The sequence below is a fragment of the Gallinula chloropus genome (genome assembly GCF_964237585.1).
Source record: "Gallinula chloropus genome assembly, chromosome: 23".
Lineage (NCBI taxonomy): Eukaryota > Metazoa > Chordata > Aves > Gruiformes > Rallidae > Gallinula > Gallinula chloropus.
In genome coordinates, this window is record NC_140108.1 from 477,532 (window position 1) to 495,519 (window position 17,988).

The 17,988-nt window shown below is 43.5% G+C and overlaps 1 protein-coding gene across 1 annotated transcript; it reads left to right on the forward strand.

Moving 5' to 3' along the window:
- Window positions 1-3,072: 3,072 nt before the first annotated feature.
- LRRC38 (leucine rich repeat containing 38) lies at window positions 3,073-17,751 on the forward strand. The gene is made up of 2 exons (XM_084274708.1): window positions 3,073-3,715; window positions 17,374-17,751. Exons 1-2 carry the CDS (start codon window positions 3,088-3,090, stop codon window positions 17,625-17,627), a joined length of 882 nt encoding a protein of 293 aa, XP_084130834.1. The 5' UTR covers window positions 3,073-3,087; the 3' UTR covers window positions 17,628-17,751.
- Window positions 17,752-17,988: the final 237 nt, after the last annotated feature.

A 17,988-nucleotide genomic window follows, 5' to 3' on the forward strand; every position in this document is an offset into this window, starting at 1 on the left:
GCCCGCTGTCCAAAACTGCCTGCAATGTCTGGCAAGTGAATGGAGCTTCACAAGGGAAACAGATGAGACACAGGAGCAAGCAGTAGCTAAGGAATGAGTAAACCCGAAGGAACTGAAGCAGGAAGTGTTACACAGAGAAAGATGGGTCAGGAGGAAACTCTCTGAAATCAAAGAAGGCAAGAGAAAGGTGTCAGACCGTGGCAGGTGGCCTGTGAAGGCTGGCACAGGAGCCGGTCTTGTGTAGCTGAAGATCAGTGCTGGTATGTGCTGGCAGTGAAACTCAGTTTGCCTGGATGCTGTGGGAGCAGGGCTGATGTTTGACAATCCTACAGGATACCTAGCCCAAAATACCCAGAGCCTGAGAGCAATCCCTAGTCTCCTGCCAGCCCTTTCACAAACACCTTGGGAAAGCTCCACGGATTCTGTGGAGAAATTGCAAACTGCAGATGAGCGTAAAGAGAGTGTCACTTGCTGCGCTTCCCCATGGGGGTAACAGCTAAAGAAATCTCATGTGCAGCAGAGCAAGGGGAAGGTCTGTTGGGTTCAGAAAGGAGGGGCAGGTTCAGCAAGGCCTGGTGGAGATTTTAGGGAAGCTGAGTCCTGCTCCTACTCCTGCCTCTAACATGTTCTTGGATCTTTCACAAACTGCGCCTTATTGTCTGTCATCTCCCATCTGTGAAACAGGCATCAGAGCGCTGAGGCATCTTGGTAAGAAAATGTCAGAGTCTGACTCTGTACACTTGGTAGAAAAAGGGTCGGTCTGCACAGGAGGAGCCACAGGGATTCCAAGTCCTCTGCATCCATAACTCCACCAGAGAGTCAGCTGCATCTCTCCATAGAAAGCTGTCATTGCTACAAGGTACCAAGTCAGTTCTGCTTTACTGTGTTAGGATCAGCTTTATCTCCACCCAAAGCCTTAACTGAGATAGGGACAGAAAAGCAGTCAAAAAGCAGGAGCAAGTGTTTGTAAAATACAGCCTTAATAGTTTAAAAAGCATCAATTCTGCAAGAGAAATACCAATTGCAGTTATTTGTTGATGCTGATTCATTGAATCCTGACCACACGAGTTACCTTGCATGGGTGTTTTTATTCAGAGGTAGCCAATCAAACTTGCACTTCCCCTGTAATTTAAAGGTAAATATTTAAAATAATGATCTCAGGAATATAATTGGGTTTTGCCCTGGTGATTTATAGAGGCAGCTGTGCCCATTTCTTTCTGGGTAGTGTTTTAAAAGTAATTCAAGGCACAAAAGAGACCTGTGGAGCAGGAGATGTGTATTTATGGGAGGGATCTAGAGGCTGGCTCAGGGGGACTTAACTGAAAGATCTGTGAATTAGAAACAAGGTGTGTAGGAAAATGTGAGAGTGAGGTATTCAAAGGTATAACCCTTCCAAACAGCAGTGCTTGTTTCCTAACAGCAGTTCACAGAATTGCTGAGGTTGGAAGGGACCTCTGGAAGTCGTCTAGTCCAGCCCCACTGCTGAAGCAGATGCAGAGCAGGTTGTCCAATCTACCTCCAGTTGAGTTTTGAACATCTCCACAGATAGATTCCACAACCTTTCTGGGCAACCTGTTCCAGTGTCTGACCACCCTCACAGCTAAAAAGAAGTGTTTTCTTGTGTTCAGCTGTCTCTTAAGCTGTGCTGCCCATGGGCTCTCTTTCTCTAAGTGGGTGCTGTTGGGGACAGTCTGGCTCCTTCTCCGTTCCCTCGCAGCAGTTCAGTGTTTCTGTGTACTGCCTGGAGGGGAGGCTGACAATGCTGCTTTTGTTGTGGGAGTTTAAGTGCACATACCTTGGGAGGATAGGCTATTTTAGAAGGCAGTTTTTGTACCCTGTCCTGGAGGAAAGATACTCAGAATTCAGTTAAGAAATAAGACCTTAAGTAAGATTACCAGCCTCTCTGAGCTAGAAGTGAGCTTTTGAAAGGTGCTTTGAGTTTGTGCACTAATCTTCAGGACATATGCACCCAAATACAGTCTGTCCCTTTAGCAGAATCTTCCCTTGCAGCACAGACGTGTGGCCTGAACACCAGAGTCCCGTTTCTGTAGCTTACACAATGGGCATAAAGAGGGGGGAGGGATGGAGTTAAAAGTTAAGCTGGCAGCTGGCAGAGGGCTTGTCTTCCTGGGTGTGGGTTCGGGGATGTCAGAAAAACAGAGATGCCTTGTTGCAGAATCACATCAGCTGTCCCGTGGGACCCGAACGGATCGATTGACAAATATTTCAACCCCCTGAAAACCAAGACAATCTGTTCAGTTGTAACTAGCTGAAGATCTGATCCACAATTTGCACTTCTACATGACCTAACCGATGTTACCAGTACCATGTTAGAAAGCAGTTAGAAAATCCCCTCACTTCAGAGACCATATTCCTTGTTGCTGCAGTTAGGTCAGTACTTCTTGGTTAAAAGACAGTGAGTCACATTTAAATAACATTAACAGGCTTGCTGTAAAAGCCGAGAAAGCATCCAGAAACAGCCCAGGTCAGTGTTCCTGGTCTTGGGGCTCCCCCTGCCCTTGCTGCTCTTCTACTCCCTGTTTTAGAAATGAAAGGGAAACCAGTCCTTGGCTTCACCCAGGACACCCCCCTGACAGGGTACTGATCACCTTGAGGTTAGCTCGTGAGAAGAAACAAAGTAAGCGATTTCATCAGGGTTTATTACCTGAAGGGCTCTTTCAGCATAAGCTGTAGCTGTCAGAGTCACAGGACCAGGTGTGATTTCCCGTTTGCTGGAATACGGAGCAAATATGGAAACTGGCTCTCGGCTTTTTTTAGCTCGGAAAGCAAGGGAGTCCTTTGAAAGATCCTCTGTTCACCCAATCACCGCTTTCCCTTCCACTGTACAGCATTATAATATTCTGACAGTGTAAATCCTCACATTTGCCTCCCTCCCTCCCTCTCTCCTTCAGTCACTCTCCCTCCCCCTCTCCCTAGGCTGCTGCCATCGGATCTGTGATGATATGTGATCTCCTGGATACAATCACACACACACACACACACACAAGTACCAGGCAGTGCTGCTCAGCTGAGCAAAATGTCTTTCTCTTAGAAATGGTGCTCACCACAGCTCTCAGATCCTTGACGATGTTGCCATGCTTTCCTTTCTGCCTCCTGCCTTTTGCTGTCTTTGTCTGCCTGCTCTTCTTACCCGTGGGTCATTTCTGCCCTGCTGTCTGTAGCTGTATGGACTACCACACTATAGATTGCCGGGATCAAGGACTCCCAAGTGTTCCTAATCAATTTCCATTGGATGTACGGAAACTTCTCATAGCTGATAACAACATTCAGGCGATACCAGCTGATTTCTTTATATTTTATGGAGACCTAGTCTATTTGGACTTCAGGAATAACTCCCTCACCTCTTTAGAAGAGGGCACTTTTAGCAGTTCTACCAAACTGGTGTATTTAGACTTAAGCTACAATAATTTAACACAGCTTGATGCTGGGATATTCAAATCAGCAGAAAAACTGATAAAATTGAGCCTTGGAAACAATAACCTGGTGGATGTGGACGAGGCTGCTTTTGAGAACCTGGAACAGCTCCAAGTGTTAGAATTGAATGACAATAACTTACAAAGCCTAAATGTGGCAGCCCTAGAAGCGCTTCCCTCCCTGCGGACTATACGCTTAGAGGGCAACCCTTGGGTCTGTGACTGTGACTTTGCCAATCTTTTCAGCTGGATACAGGACAATGCATCTAAGCTCCAGAAAGGTAAAGCTCGGTGGCTTACAGTGCAGTCTGTATGTTTCTCTGTATGTCTGTCTCGGAGGGAAGGCGGGTTCTCGGTCAAATTGTGTGTGTGCTGCCTGCAGTGACCCCAACTGTGTTTTGGTCAAACTGTAATTGCATGTTTTCAACAAATGAGTCCATTAAAAGGTCGTTGGCTTCTTTTTAGCAGCAGGTCCTCCTCCCAGTTAAGAAATAAAATTTAAAAATGAAGCCCTAATAATTTTGATTTATACACTAAACTTAAATAGGCAGTGAAAGAGCCTTTTCAAATTCATTCAGCTCAGAGCTGGTTCTCTTCCAGACCTCATTTTCTCTCTGGTAAATGTATTTTCTACAATAAGCCCTTTGAGCAGCAAAGCATTCCGTGCCAGCTCTGTAGGAAAACTGATTTTTCTCTTAATTTGCTGATCAGCTCTAAAGCTGCTACAGAAGAATTAAACCCCCATTTCATGCAACTGGTTGTCACCCCTTTTTCGGAAATATTTTGTTGTGATACCCTGTGTTTGAAACTCTCTTTGGTAGCTTTATTTTGGGTCTTTTCATTAAAACAGCATGTTTCCCATGATTGGAATAAATTTAGATAGCTCTGGAACACCCCAAAATGCAGATACATTATTCTGGTCTTCATGCCAGTAGTTTTCAGAAAAGCATGGGGGAGGAGGTAAATATTAGGGCTGCCTTGTGCAAGGAATTCAAACTCTTGCTCCACATTTCCCACCCGATCCCAGAGCCCCTCTTAATCCAGCTTTAGCAGATCATCTCACAGTTCATGCCGCCCAACAAGCACTAGGGCATAAACTCGTGTCATTGAGCTGCCTGGCTGGTGGCAGAAGGCAAATGGCTTGGAGCACAAAAACTCTGTCAGGGTTACTGAGGGTATACAAGTAATTACCTACATGAAATCCCTCATGTCTGGGCTGTGTATGAGGGGGGGTGCCTGTGTGGAAAACGGTGGGACCTAAGAAGCTGGGTGAGAAGAGCTCAGGAGAATGGGTTGAGGTCAAGCCATTGTTTCATTGAATTCAGACAAGGGAGAAAACCTCAGTGAACTTAACAATTTCAGGGGTCTTTTTTTCTTGATCATCAGAGTCTCTAGTCAGTTATTCAAGTTCATGCTATGCTCATGACCTTGGGGAGTATTTTTTAATACACTCATCTAGTTTGCCCTAGATACTCTTAGCTGTAAAACAGCTGTTTTAAGGAACAAGCCATTTGAGGAAAGAGTTGAGTGTTTTCCTGTCTGCCTCCTTGAAACTTGATTTCTTGAGCATCTAGATTCTTGCTAAACCAAACCTGGGCCTGTACTTCATCTTCCTCGATGCTTTAGCTCAAGTTTGTACTACTTGGACATCTCTTGTACTGTCAGTTCACATTCCCCATGCTTTCCATCTTTTTTAATGAACTTTTAGCTCTTTCCTCTTTGTCCAGACTGAGTCTGTTCAGGTTGAGACTCCATCCCAGACCATCTCTCTTTTCTCTTCTGCCCTGCCAGTGTATTAAAGCATATCTGAACGTATGGCTGGAAATCACAAGTGATTGAGCTTTCCCATAGTATTGCTGGTGTTCCCCAGCGACTTGCAAGCTTAGGGATGCTTTCTCACAGCATTTTCTCTCATCCACAGTTGTGTTTCAGCCAAATAGCTAAAAAATTACTAATTCACCCAGATCATCCAAACTTTCAGTTAGAGTTGATTTGGGAAGACAAGGAGGGTAGGCATATATGTTCAGATGATTAGTTTTATCAGAGTCATTACCTCAGCATGGCCTAAGCAAATGATTTGCATTTGTTCCCAGGAGCAAGTCCCCTGATACCTTTGCAGCCAGTCATATATGAGATCTAGTGCATGTATGCAGAAAAGCATGCCAAGTCAGCTGCTTTTCTCATTGCTTCCGAGCTGCTGCCACAAAAACACTGCCTGTCTCCTTTAATAAACCAGCAAGTTGTTATTATTCAGGAAGGTGAGGGCAAAGCTACGCCCAAGAAAGACAGACCGTCACAGTGACATTTTAAGAGCGTAGGGCCACAAGTGATGAGTGCCTTTCAGAGCAACTTTTGGGCAGTCTGTGTGTGCTGGGTTTGGCTGGGACAGAGTTGATGTTCTTTATAGAAGGTAATACCAGGCTATGTTTTGGATATTTGCTGGAAACAGCCTTGATGATATGGAGATGTTTTTGTTACTGTTTATAATCCCTGCATTATCAGCTTCAGCACAAATCCAAAACACAGCCTGCTACAAGCTACTGTAAAGAAAATTAACTCTATCCCTGCCAAAACCATCACACAGTTTAAAACTATCTCTTAAAAATATGACTTGATTCCTGTTTATATCTAGTTTTCAGTTTTCAAGGATGTCACAACATTATACCCATTAGGAACTACTTGCCTTAGCATTACTTATCTGGTTATACTGGTCCAAAGCCAGGTTTGCCGGGCTTTGCTGTGGAGGAGTGGAAAGAGCAACTTGCTGAAAGATTTAGCGTTCTGACTCCCTGCTGTAAGGCTGGAGACAGAAGTATACTTGCAGCAAACACATTAAGATAAGTAGGGCAGCAGGCATTATCTCTGGAGATACTGCAGAAGAAGACAGGGATACATTTTCAGGGCCCAAGGAAAGAGCTTACTTATCTGGCCTGCTGTGCTTTTCCTTTATAATTCTGCAGCAGCTCAAGCATTTGCATTGCGTGGCCTATACAAATGGGAAACAGGAGCTGGCTGACTTTTCTTTTGGTTTTCCTTAAGAATAAACTGCGATTAGCAGGACAGAATAGTTTCAGGACACATTGAAGTTCCCCAGCATTTAAATGGCAGACTTGGTAACCTGGATTTATTCAGAAGGGAAATGGCATTGAAGGGTAAATGACAATAAACTTGCATTGCTGATCCCCAGTCCTTCCACAAGAAGTACCAAGCACTGCAAAGAAACTAAAGGCTCTACACCGTGAAGTGTCTTGTGCTGACCTGGGATGTGTCACAACGGGTCAGACCCCAAAGGGTCTGATGCCAAAGCATGTCCCAGCCGATCTGTGGGCAAACTGGGATCCAGGGCTGCAGTTTGCAGGTGCCACGGTAGCATCGCAGTCTGGTACCAAGAAACAGGAGACAAATGGCTGGGAGGAACACACTGACAGATTTAAGTTCTGGGCATTCATTTGGATTCCTGATGTTGAATGACACTTAAAGTAGTTTTATGTGTCCTGTCTGCATGTCTGAGAGGAATCACTCAAGCTGCTTACTAAGCCCAGCTGCTGTGCTTCACCTTTTAATTCTGTCACTGTGGTACAGTGGCACCTGAGTCAGAGCAGAAGAAATACTGGGTTAATTTAAAAATCGGGAGTTTTGTAAACGAGACTGGAAATCAGACGGATTGATCCTGAAGCGCTCTCCCTCTGCAATGAAGGCCTCTCAGGGGAACTCGGTGATCTGAACAAAAGCCATACTTCAGCTCATTAGTTTTGCAAAAGCCAGGTCCATTTTCCTTCTGGCATGCTCCCAGAAATAGCTTGTAAAGTTATAACTTCTGCTGACCTGTCTGACCAGCTGACTGTAAAACCTCTTCCCAGCTGGGCCGCCTTTGCACAGCTAACTGGTCGCTTCACACAAACAGCTGGGATTTGAATAATTTTACAGATCCCAGCATTATTCATCTAACCTACCTTTCTAAATCAAGGCGTAATTGGCAGGAAGTGAATATTATCACATGCCAGATTTGCAGACAGGCTTATTAGTGAAACTGCACTAGAAGTTTTGTGGTCAAACTCGGTGTTTTAAAACAGCAAATGGGTTTTTGTACTCAAAGAGATACTAAAACCAGCGTTTTTGTCATACTCCAAAACCAAACCACATTTTTTCCCCTCTGATTTGTGAATTAATTGATCAAAAACAAAGTAGTGTGTGTGTAGTGCAGAGGAGACAAAGGAACTGGGAAGATCAGTGGGACGGTGGTGGTAGAAATGCCAGAGGTCCCAAGGAAGGCCTCGCAGGAGATGTACTAGTGAAGCAGCAATTTATTACACCTTCTTTAAGAGCTGGTGTCCTAGCAAAGTAGGCACTCCTGAGGGCAGAGGTTTCAGCAATTTCTAGGCTATTCCCACTTGAAATCCCTCCCTTGTTTACCTCTGAATTAGGTGCTTCCAAGGTTTACAGGCCTAAACCGAGGGCCTTCACAGCAGTACATCGTATAATCCACATCTCACCTCTGGCAGGCTCCTGCTTTCCCTTGCTGAAGAAAGTAATATGCATCAGTTTACTTAGGAAAAGACAGTACCTTTCTATTTACTGTTTTTCATCTTACACAGCCCTTAACTATTGCCCCTTTGTTAACATATATGATTGACAATTGTCCTTTATCTTCCTTTTACCTTAAGACTTCCTTTAGTCCTCAATTTCCCATAAGGCTACTTCAGTCTTTGGTAAGTGATTCTTGATGAGGCAGCTTAAGTCTCTTATGCCTCAAGTCAGGATCAAAAAATAATATACTTATCCTACTGTTTGCAAAAGCAACCTTCCTCAGCATTTTCTACAGTGATAAGTAGAGAATAGATAACTTAGTTGTTCTCTTTCCTGGAGAACACAAGGTGTTCACTATGAGTCAAGATGGTTAAGTTATAAAATTTATAAAGAGGGTTTTTTTTTGTACAAAGATGTTTAATTCTTATAGGTATTTATAAGGCCTGGGTGGCAGCTTGGTGACCAATAATTTGTATTAAAGGCTTCCCATTTAGGAGGGTCATGGAGATTGAGACAGTTTTTTGGAGATAGAAAAGTTGTACTTTTGCTTGTCCCTTTAAAGGTAGGTGTAAAACTTCCATGGAAAGCTGTAGGGGGGCATGCAACCACTCACAACAAAAAAATCTTGCAAGAACAAAGGTCGAAGTTGGTCTTAAATGTATTACTCAAAGGATTCAAGGAGATTGTATATCTGAGGTGTATGCTATTATGTTCTGCTCTCTGCTTTGATCCATCATCTTGAATTTTATAAAAAGCAATTTACAAGACCAAAGCTCTCTGAAGTGAGAATTAAAGCAGAGGAGGAAGAAGAGGGTTTATTTGGACTCTGACAGAAGAGATTAAGAAAAATATGAATAAAGGCAAGAGAGGTACTGAATAAAGGGAAATCTGGTTATAGGTTGAGTTCAATAATTTGGGGCCATAATGTTTTGAAATGTTTAATTCACTGGAGGCTAAGGGAATTTGGCATTAAATTTTTAAGAACAAGAGTCACCTTTGAGACTTGAATTTTCTGATTCAGTGCAAGCTGGAAATCCTACAAAAATACATGCAGTAATTTCTCATTTTTGACAGGCTTTCTCCTACTTTCAGAGCTTGATCTGCATCACGCTTTATCTTGGCTAAAAATGCACTTTTCCTTTCTTGCTTCATCTCTTCACCTACTTTTTTTAGTAATACTCTTGCAAACTCTGGGCTCATCCAACAAAAGGTTGTTGCTGCTGCACATGCCCTACAGAATAGAGGTTTAGGAACACTCCCTTTTCCCTGTTTAAATACAAGTGGCTTTGGTGGAGTAAACTTTTGGTGAAAGGTGCTGTTTAAAATTAGTGTGTAGCAACGCAAAAGCTGTTTCTTCAGCCCCTCTGAGGATCCCATCTCCACACCAGGATTGGGTTCAGACGAAATGCACGTAACAAAGGAACACAAGTAGCCCTCAGTGCCACACAAAACACTTTGGAGATGTTTCTGGTGTGGATTTTTACTTTCTCTGAACATGCTTTGGGCAGCTGTGCCTGTGACCTTGTTTGTTAATGACTAATGCATTTTTAACATTACTTTTAATTAGGGTTTAAATTCCTTGGAGTGTGACTGTAGTGTCTCCTTTCTGTCATCTTGCCCTCATTTTGCTCTTTACTTTCTTTCTACTCAGTGTCTTTGGAAAAGCCTTTCTGGGGAGTTGTGTAGAGTTTCTGGGATTGCAGGAGATGGTTGGTGTCTGTGCTTTTCACGCTGGGTGCAGTGCTGCTTTCTCAGCCATTTGTATTCAGTGTATGCTTCCTTTCTATCCATTGTGAGATTTAAAAATGTTGCTTTTCACAACTAGATGAGAAGGTTTAGGCTGAGCATCGTTATGTGTGTAACAGATATTTCCAGAAAGACTTGAAAAATTCATTCAGAAACGCCCAGTGACAGATTTCCAGTTAGATTTGTGCTGCCTGTGTGGCAGGTGAAGGAATAGATGTCCTGACCACCTGACATTAGAGTTTTAAGTGGGGGTGGGTGCTCTGAGTTGGGCTTCCCTGTTACAGCTGGGCTTAGGTGGCGCAGTGGCAGCACCCATCCTCCTCAGTGCTGGTGTTTACCTGCACACTGCTAGAAGCACAGCTGGGGAGAGAAACTTGGAGAAGACAGAACTGGGTCCACTTGCAGAACTGTATCATTAACTAAGGTAATCACTGAACTTTACACAAAGCTCATTAGTGGTATCAAATCCTACGTCACAACACACAGGCCATCACTAGCACTGTGCTTCCTCCTCTTGGGCTCTTTCTGTCATTCCACACCACTCTAAGATCTATTACTAACCTTACTCTGTAAGTAAAACAGCATCTTCCCTCAGTAGTCCAGGCCTTTATAGGAACCCTGGGCTCACTGAAAACGTTGAGCATTGTCATCAAAACAAAGTATCATAATTACATGAGAGCACAGGGTTCATTTGACCTTCTAACCTTTTGAAAAGCTGGTGAGAAAACTGAGCATTTTGTTACTCTTCACTTAGCATTCTTTATCGGCGTTTTCTCATCTGCTGTGTAGAGAAGGCTGCCTTAACTTCATCTGCTAATACAGAACTAGAGCAAGCCTCAGCTGCAAAGGACAGGCTGTTCTGTCCATTACAGCCATTCAGTTCTTCCCTAAGCACCAGGCAAGTGCTAGCACATCACCAGTACAGAACAGAACATCCCTTTTTTTTTTTTTGGAAAGGAATTAAAAGCCTTAAGACATTTCACACGTTCTGTGGCTTTTATTCTGTTCAAGCAGAAACTCCTAACAGAAATTAGATTCCCTAACAAGTGCATCAAATCTGCTGCTATATATAAATACACATATATAAATACATAATTTGATATCCTAGTCATTTTCAGTAAAATGATCTGAGTGCTGCTGGCTTTTCACTCGGTTTCTTCCATCTTAAGGTCTTTTGGAGCACTTCCATCTTTCGCGGATTTGAAGATGTGAGGGGACAGCATTTGCAGATGTGAACACCTAATGTTAAACTTTATATTTAGGCATTGAGACAAACTGTTAAATACCCTCTAATGCTGATCTGAGAGACTCTAAGGCGCTTGGCCATATAAAGTTTTATTTAGGGACCTGAATCTAGGCTTCAGCGGGTTTTTTAAGCCTTAATGTTCTGATAGCTTGAGGCTGTTTCCAATGAAATTTCATATCTCTTCAGAGGCAGTGCCTCTCACTGCTTATTACTACATCTAATGCATTAGTGACAGTGTTTAAGTAGACTAAAGAAAAACTATAGCTGGAGGAAAAACACCATACGAGAAATAAAATGCCACACTTAAACATGTTGAGTCTGCATCAACCACATTCAGCAACAGGAGAGAACAGCTAAATTGCACCCAAAAGGGCAAATACCAATTTTATGGGAAAAACCAAACAGCATATCATAGTGGTCTTATATTTATTGTATTTATGTATGCATAAAGCCAGTAGGTCTGGGGAGGTGATTGTGACCCTGTACTCGGCATTGGTGAGACTAAACCTTGAGTGCTGGGTCCAGTTCTGGGCTTCTCACCATCAGAAGGACATTGAGGTCCTGGAGCGAGTCCAGAGAAGGGCAACCAGGCTGGGGAAGGGGCTGGAGGGCAAATCCTCTGAGGAGCAGCTGAGGGAGCTGAGGGTGTTCAGCCTGGAGAAGAGGAGGCTGAGGGGAGACCTTATCACCACCTCCCCTGCCCTGCCAGGAGGGTGCAGAGAGGTGGGCGATGGTCTGTTCAGCCAGGGGACAGGAGATGGGACAAGGGGCAATGGGCTCAAGCTGCCCCAGGGCAGGGTCAGAGCAGATGGGAGGGAAATGTTCTTCCCTGGCAGAGTTGTGGGGCTGTGGCACAGGCTGCCCAGGGAGGGGCTGAGTCACCTTCCCTGGGTGTGTTTAAAAAAGGGTAGATGAGGTGCTCAGAGATACGGCTTAGCATAGGACGGGAATGGTTGGACTTGATCTTAAAGGTCTTTTCCAACCTTGTGATTCTCTGATTTTGTAAAGCTCACTTAAATGATTATGGCTTCAGATACTTCTCTGGATGTTTTTCTGATGGGCACTTTCAGTATCTCATACTGCTGTACACTGTGGAATATCAGGGAACTATTTCTTGTGATCCTCGCTTTTTGTGAACTCTCACAAAGACCCAACAGAACTGAGGCCTCTTTCTCTTTTTTCTTTATTTTTTTAAACTCAACATCCAAAATTGTAGCTGGGAAATGTGTCTCTGAAGGTAAACAGCCTGAAGTAATAATGAATTTCAGTAGTTCTCCAGTAAAAGATACAGTTAGTGCAGGTATTAGCAATAAGCAAGGACAGAAATAGAGTCCTTCAAAATAGTCAGGTAGACCTGGAGTAAGTGACACCTCTTCCAACTTGTCTTTAGCTGGAGGAATATAGAACAAAACCTGCAGTATAACATGCCCATCAGTCGAGATGCTGAAGGAAAAACCCTGTGGGATCTAAGAGCAGGTAATTGCAATGCCCTAATGGTCCAGCCAAAGTATTGTTTGAAACTTCCTGGGCAGACAGCACCTGTGAGAAATGTGGTTGAATTCTGGCTACAAAGTACCAGCAGGATGGTAACAAAACTGGGTATCTGGGGGGTTGCAGGGGTTTTAAGGTGAGAAGATCCATCAGTGCAGTTGTAACTTGGGGTATTACAGTGCCTGTCTGTTTTCATTTATTTCCAAGGAAATTATTAATTTGTATAAAGACTGACTGCAGTCTGCATCCATTTTCCAGGAGTTTCATTTTTACAGGGGAAGTGTTTCAGCCTCTGTGGCCCTATGCACAGTCTTTTGCAGAAACAACCACCAAGTGTTTCTTAGGATCTAGCTGCAGCTTCATTGCATACATTCATCCTCAGTGTTTAAGTGCTGGGTTTCAGTGGAGTTACAATCCTCAAAGTCATATTGTTTTAAAAACTACGAGGGAGTTTAATTGAAAGAAACTACCTGGAACCCTCCTGCATCACTTCTTTATAAACAGGTGTATCTTCTCTTTTCAAATGCACACCTCTCCTTTTAACATTGTGGTTCTAGAATTCTGGCATTTTCACACATCCCATGTAAATTAGACAATCTATTCCTTAGGGTACAGACCCATATTTTTCATCTTATTTTATTTCTTCAGTGTCAAGAGACAAGCCTATATAGAATCTAGCACCAGGGACTTCAAAGCAGTCCCTTTTTAAAAGCAAACAATACATTGCAGTTTGTCAGTATAGTACATCTGCTTCTTTAGATAACATAGCAGAGAGAGAGTGTGTGACATTGTCCTTGGGATAGCTGGAGTTATTACAGATAATGTGATGGCCCTGACCAAAATAACAAGCTATATATTTATAACACACACTTGTTATTTCATTTACAGATTTGTTTGGTATGAAGAAGCAACGCTGTGAACATGTGGGAGCGATGAGAGATATATATATAACTATCATCAAAGGGGGTTTTGCTGCAGACAAGTACTAAATATCAAACTTCTTTGCAACACCCTTTACACAAAGCCTGGCTATTATTTTAAAAGAATAAATTGAGCAGGTTGCACCAAATAAAAATACCACCAACAAAATTCCCCCAAACCCCCAAGTAAACTATAAAGAATTAATACTGCTGAACTGTGTGAAAGTGGAACTCCAAGGTCAAACTCTCCTGTCACCTGGAAATCCTGGTGGTGGGAAGCAGGTAGTTTTACTGAGCCCATCTACATGTGATGATACCACCCAGAGGGAAAACCCCTCACCTTATAATTGCTACTGTTGGCTTTATAGGAGCCATTCTCTTGTTCACTGTTCATGCAGAGGGTGGCATGATGACCTGGGATTGTTTCCTGCCCAAGCAAAGAACAAAACTGGATCTGTTGCTAGGCTTGAATGTGATAGGACAGTGGAGTACAGAACATTAGTTCTCTGCTCATGCTGCCATAAGGGCAACCTGCTTGTAAATAATGTAAAGAAAGTAACATATTGCTATGGAAGGAAGCAGATGAAATGGTATTGTTCATATGTCATCTTAAGCCAATGTGTGTGACCTTCAGGTTATAATGTTTTCAGGTAAACACAAGAGAAACTCCTTGTGCTGCCACAGATATAAGAAACTCCTTGTGCTGCCACAGCTGCAAGTCTTACTGCTGTTACCAGTGAGCCATTTGTTCCAAATTCTCTTTGGAGTGCAAAGAAAAGCTTCTGGTAACTGTACTGGGTTTTGCAACAGAGTCACAACACAGCACAGACAAAACTTTTACTGAACAGGCTGGGCAGATAAGCGTTCCTCTCTCCCTCAGCCACTGGCATGTGCTTCCACCCAGCTCTGCAGTCCTAGGTTGCTTCCAGCAGCATTTTAGGAGGCAGCCCTGTGTGTGGATAGGAGAGGTCAGTTCATTCCCGACTTGTTGAGAAGACGGTGCATATGCAGGGTGGCTGAAACTACAGCTGGGAGCTAGAGAGACCCCTGTACTGGCCCCGGGCTGGTGGTGCTGTATCTTGCCTATTGGCATCTATTATCCTCAGGGACTAAGAACTGTGTAAAAACTTGAGGCTAAACTAGCACGTTGGAGTGTTGCAGAATAAAGCAAGTAGAAAATTCCCATCTTCTGTCTATTTGGTTTGAGAACATGACCTAGATTCCAGTACCCATGGCTACATGGAGAGGAGCCTTTTTATTTCTCGTTATTGCATAATCAGGCTCAAAAGTCATTACAGCACAGTGATTCGCATAACAAGAAGTACCCTCTAAGTAACTTGGTATGTTGCAGCTTCTCTTCAATTTGTCTTGTGTGCTGTGATGTTCAGTGAAAGCATCTGGGGAACAGGAACAGATGAACTCAGGAACTCAGTTTTGAGCCGTTGTAAAACTGCTGCTGGTAATGGCCATGAATAAGCAGGCTCGCTCTTTTCCATCTCCAGGATCCTGGGCAAATGCCACCATCCTTAGTTATTTCTAGAGGCAGGGGCTGCTGTATGTAAACTGCTTGGAAGAGTAGTTTTCTTCTGGAGGCTTTTTTTCTCTGTCTCTTACTTTTTGATATATTCATTTTCTATTTCCTTCCTTCTGGAAGCTTAGATCTGATACTCCAGCTCACCGAGGCCACTCCAGCACAGGGGTGATTTTAAAAGCTGGCAGGTGAGGACACCAGAACTAGGAAAAGTAGAGTTGTTCATGATCATTGGTGCATGCCCTTTAGCCACGCTGGGAGGGTGGCTCAACTGCTGTGAAATCAGCAGTTCTCACCAGGTCTCAACAGCTGTTGTAGTGTTTTGTTTTGCAGAAATGCAGTTACAGAGAAGCTTGGGGGTTTTTTGTGCTGGTTACAAGTGAGATGGGATTAGTTTAGGTGCCATATTCACTCAGACCAGGCTGGTCTGCCGAAATTCTGGAGTGATCTTTTCCTATTTGGAAGAAATTTCCTCTGCAAATGAATTTGTGATGTTACATTCATTTTCTTGCTGTTTCTACACACAGCAGTAACTGCCTTGATTGCTGTGAATTGTATTGAAAATTGTTTGCTTTTTAAAATCAGATAGAAAAGATGCAAGTCTTGCATTCCAGCCCATGGCTTTTCACACCCTTATTTCTTAGGGCTTTAAAGCGAGAAGGATATCCATTTGTGTCCCCTTTAGCTTTTCACTCCCATTAACCCCTGGAGTTGCTATTCCCAAGTCTTGATGAAAAGAAAATATTAACTCAGTGAACAACTCTCACTTCATTCAGAAGTAAGGTTTGTACAGAGAGCTCTCTCACCAGCTATGGAATGCAATAGCACATGCTTCCTCTAGCTATCCATGCAGGCACAGGCATGCCTGAGTATGTCAGCTTGTATACAGGATGCAATATTTGTATACATGAACACTGCAGGTCCCAGATTTCCAGAAGGCTCAGAGGATGTTGGAAACCATGCGACTGTTTCACCTTCTGGGTCAGCTCTGTCAACAGGAGGTTTCGAAGAGCTGCAGAGCAAGTTGCCTCACCATCTGGTATACATTGCTAGTGCATTGTAGGCTCAGAGAAGGAAAATGTAGCATGTAGTCAGGTGGCAGTTTGCCTGGAGGAAAACATTCAGCCTTGGGCACGCTGACTGTGGTCCTGCTCTGCTTGCAGCTTTTATTATGTGGTCAGCGAGAGGAGCATGAGAAAAGAGGGAAGGTGACAGAACTTTTGGGAAAGACAACAGATACAGTTTGGTTTTTAGGGATCAGAATTTAGTACAATTCATCTTTACAAGGTCAAGTGAGTCGGGGTGATAATTGGATCCATAGCAGACCTAGCTGAAACTCCCTCTCGAATCAACGTAACAGCTGGGCTGGATCCAGGTGACCAGTCAGGTTTGTACCACTAATCCTTGGAGCCAGGGTTTAGAGGTAGAACAACATATGCCACAGCTATTCAGCCACAACAAAAATGGGATTCACAAAAGCAGAGGAAATCATGTCATCCCACATTCAGATTTCAAGTGATGGAATGGTTATAGGGCAGAGCTGCGTGCTGGAAGTGCCCTGTTCACCGTGTGCACCCAGCAGTGCAGAGTCAGACCCAGGGAGTCTGCTTTGTGATCATGTGCAGACAAAGAGGGGAAGCGTCTCAGTAAACCAGCAACAGTTCTCATTAGCACACAAGTCCTGTGTTTCCCCTTAATGGCAAGTTAAAATCCCTCTCACCAACAGCAGTGCAGACCTGGTTCCCCTCACTGCTTATTCTGGTCTAGCCCTGATTTAGTCTGCTGGTTTTTATGTGTTATGAACGAGTTGGCCATATGTAGTGAACTGTCCTTTTACTGTCCAGTGTCAAACTATATTTTCACCAGTTGTTAAATTTGGGGGGGAGGGGTTCTTTCACTATGAAGAACTCAGATTTAGGCATTCTTCAGTAATGCGTGGAGGGATCGTGTCTCCTAGTCCGTACAACAGTCGAAGAGAACTGGTGAGAACAGGTCACAGACAAAGCAGCATCCAGTACTCTGATCTGTGGTTCTGACCAGAAGAAAAAGACAACTGTAGTTTTAAAACTAGATGGAAAAAAGTACTGAAGAGAGCACCAAGGTGTGGAAGGAGCTTTGGTCGCCCTGTGACCTTGTTTTGCAGCAGGAATTTATGTTTGGATGGAATAGCTGGGAAGTCCTTCCAGATTTAGGTGCATCCAGAGTTCAGCATTCACTTCAAATCTCAAAATGGTGGTCCCAGGTCATACCTGACCTCCTGGAAGACCAAAGGTGAAATGATTTCCAGGAACCACTCAAGGGGGTTATATAATGGCTTTTGGATAGTGACAGATTTTATTCCATTTTTCCTGAATTTTGTACAAATCCATAAACCCAGAATTAACCCTAAACCTTTTCCTCAACCTTTCAGTCTGACAGGAGCAACAGAAGGATTCATCGACGTTCCGCTGATGTGTTTCCCTCTCCTCTTCTTTGCAGGTCTCCATGAAATCCAGTGTTCCCTGCCTGTAGAAAATAGAAGAATCTTTCTGAATGAGTTATCTGAGGTCAGCTTTAGTGAATGCAAATTTAGTTTGTCGTTGACGGACCTTTTTATCATCATCTTCTCTGGAGTCGCGGTCTCCATTGCTGCTATTCTATCAAGCTTCTTCTTAGCAACTCTAGTGCACTGCTTCCAAAGATGTGCTCCCAGTAAAGATGACGATGATGATGAAGACGACAGTGAGGACTGAACGTAGCCTATATACTTAAGCTTCCTTGGTTTCTAAGATACTAGATGATCAGCCAAAGTCTAGGAAGAAAACTAGTTGAGTAAAAGCTTTAAACGTGAATTAAATTAAATCACAGTGTGTAAGGATCCAGTCTAATCTCATGATGGTTACAGGTAGGAGCTGCCCTTTGCTCTTGAGACTGTTGGCTTTGCTTGCACATGTAACCTGATGTAATGAGACCGGGTTCATTTCTACCATCTTGAATCAAACACTGCATTTGGAACTGAAGATTGGAGGAAAAGCTGGGGAAAGGCAATAAAAAGTTCCGGTGTTTTAAAAGACTAACTCACAGCTTCCAGATTGTCCTTCTGATGGGATGCAG

Coding starts and splice junctions, on each gene's coding strand:
- LRRC38 (XM_084274708.1), top strand. CDS start 3,088: ATGTTGCCATGCTTTCCTTTCTGCCTCCTGCCTTTTGCTGTCTTTGTC. Junction 3,716..17,373: donor TGCATCTAAGCTCCAGAAAG/GTAAAGCTCGGT, acceptor TCTTCTTTGCAG/GTCTCCATGAAATCCAGTGT.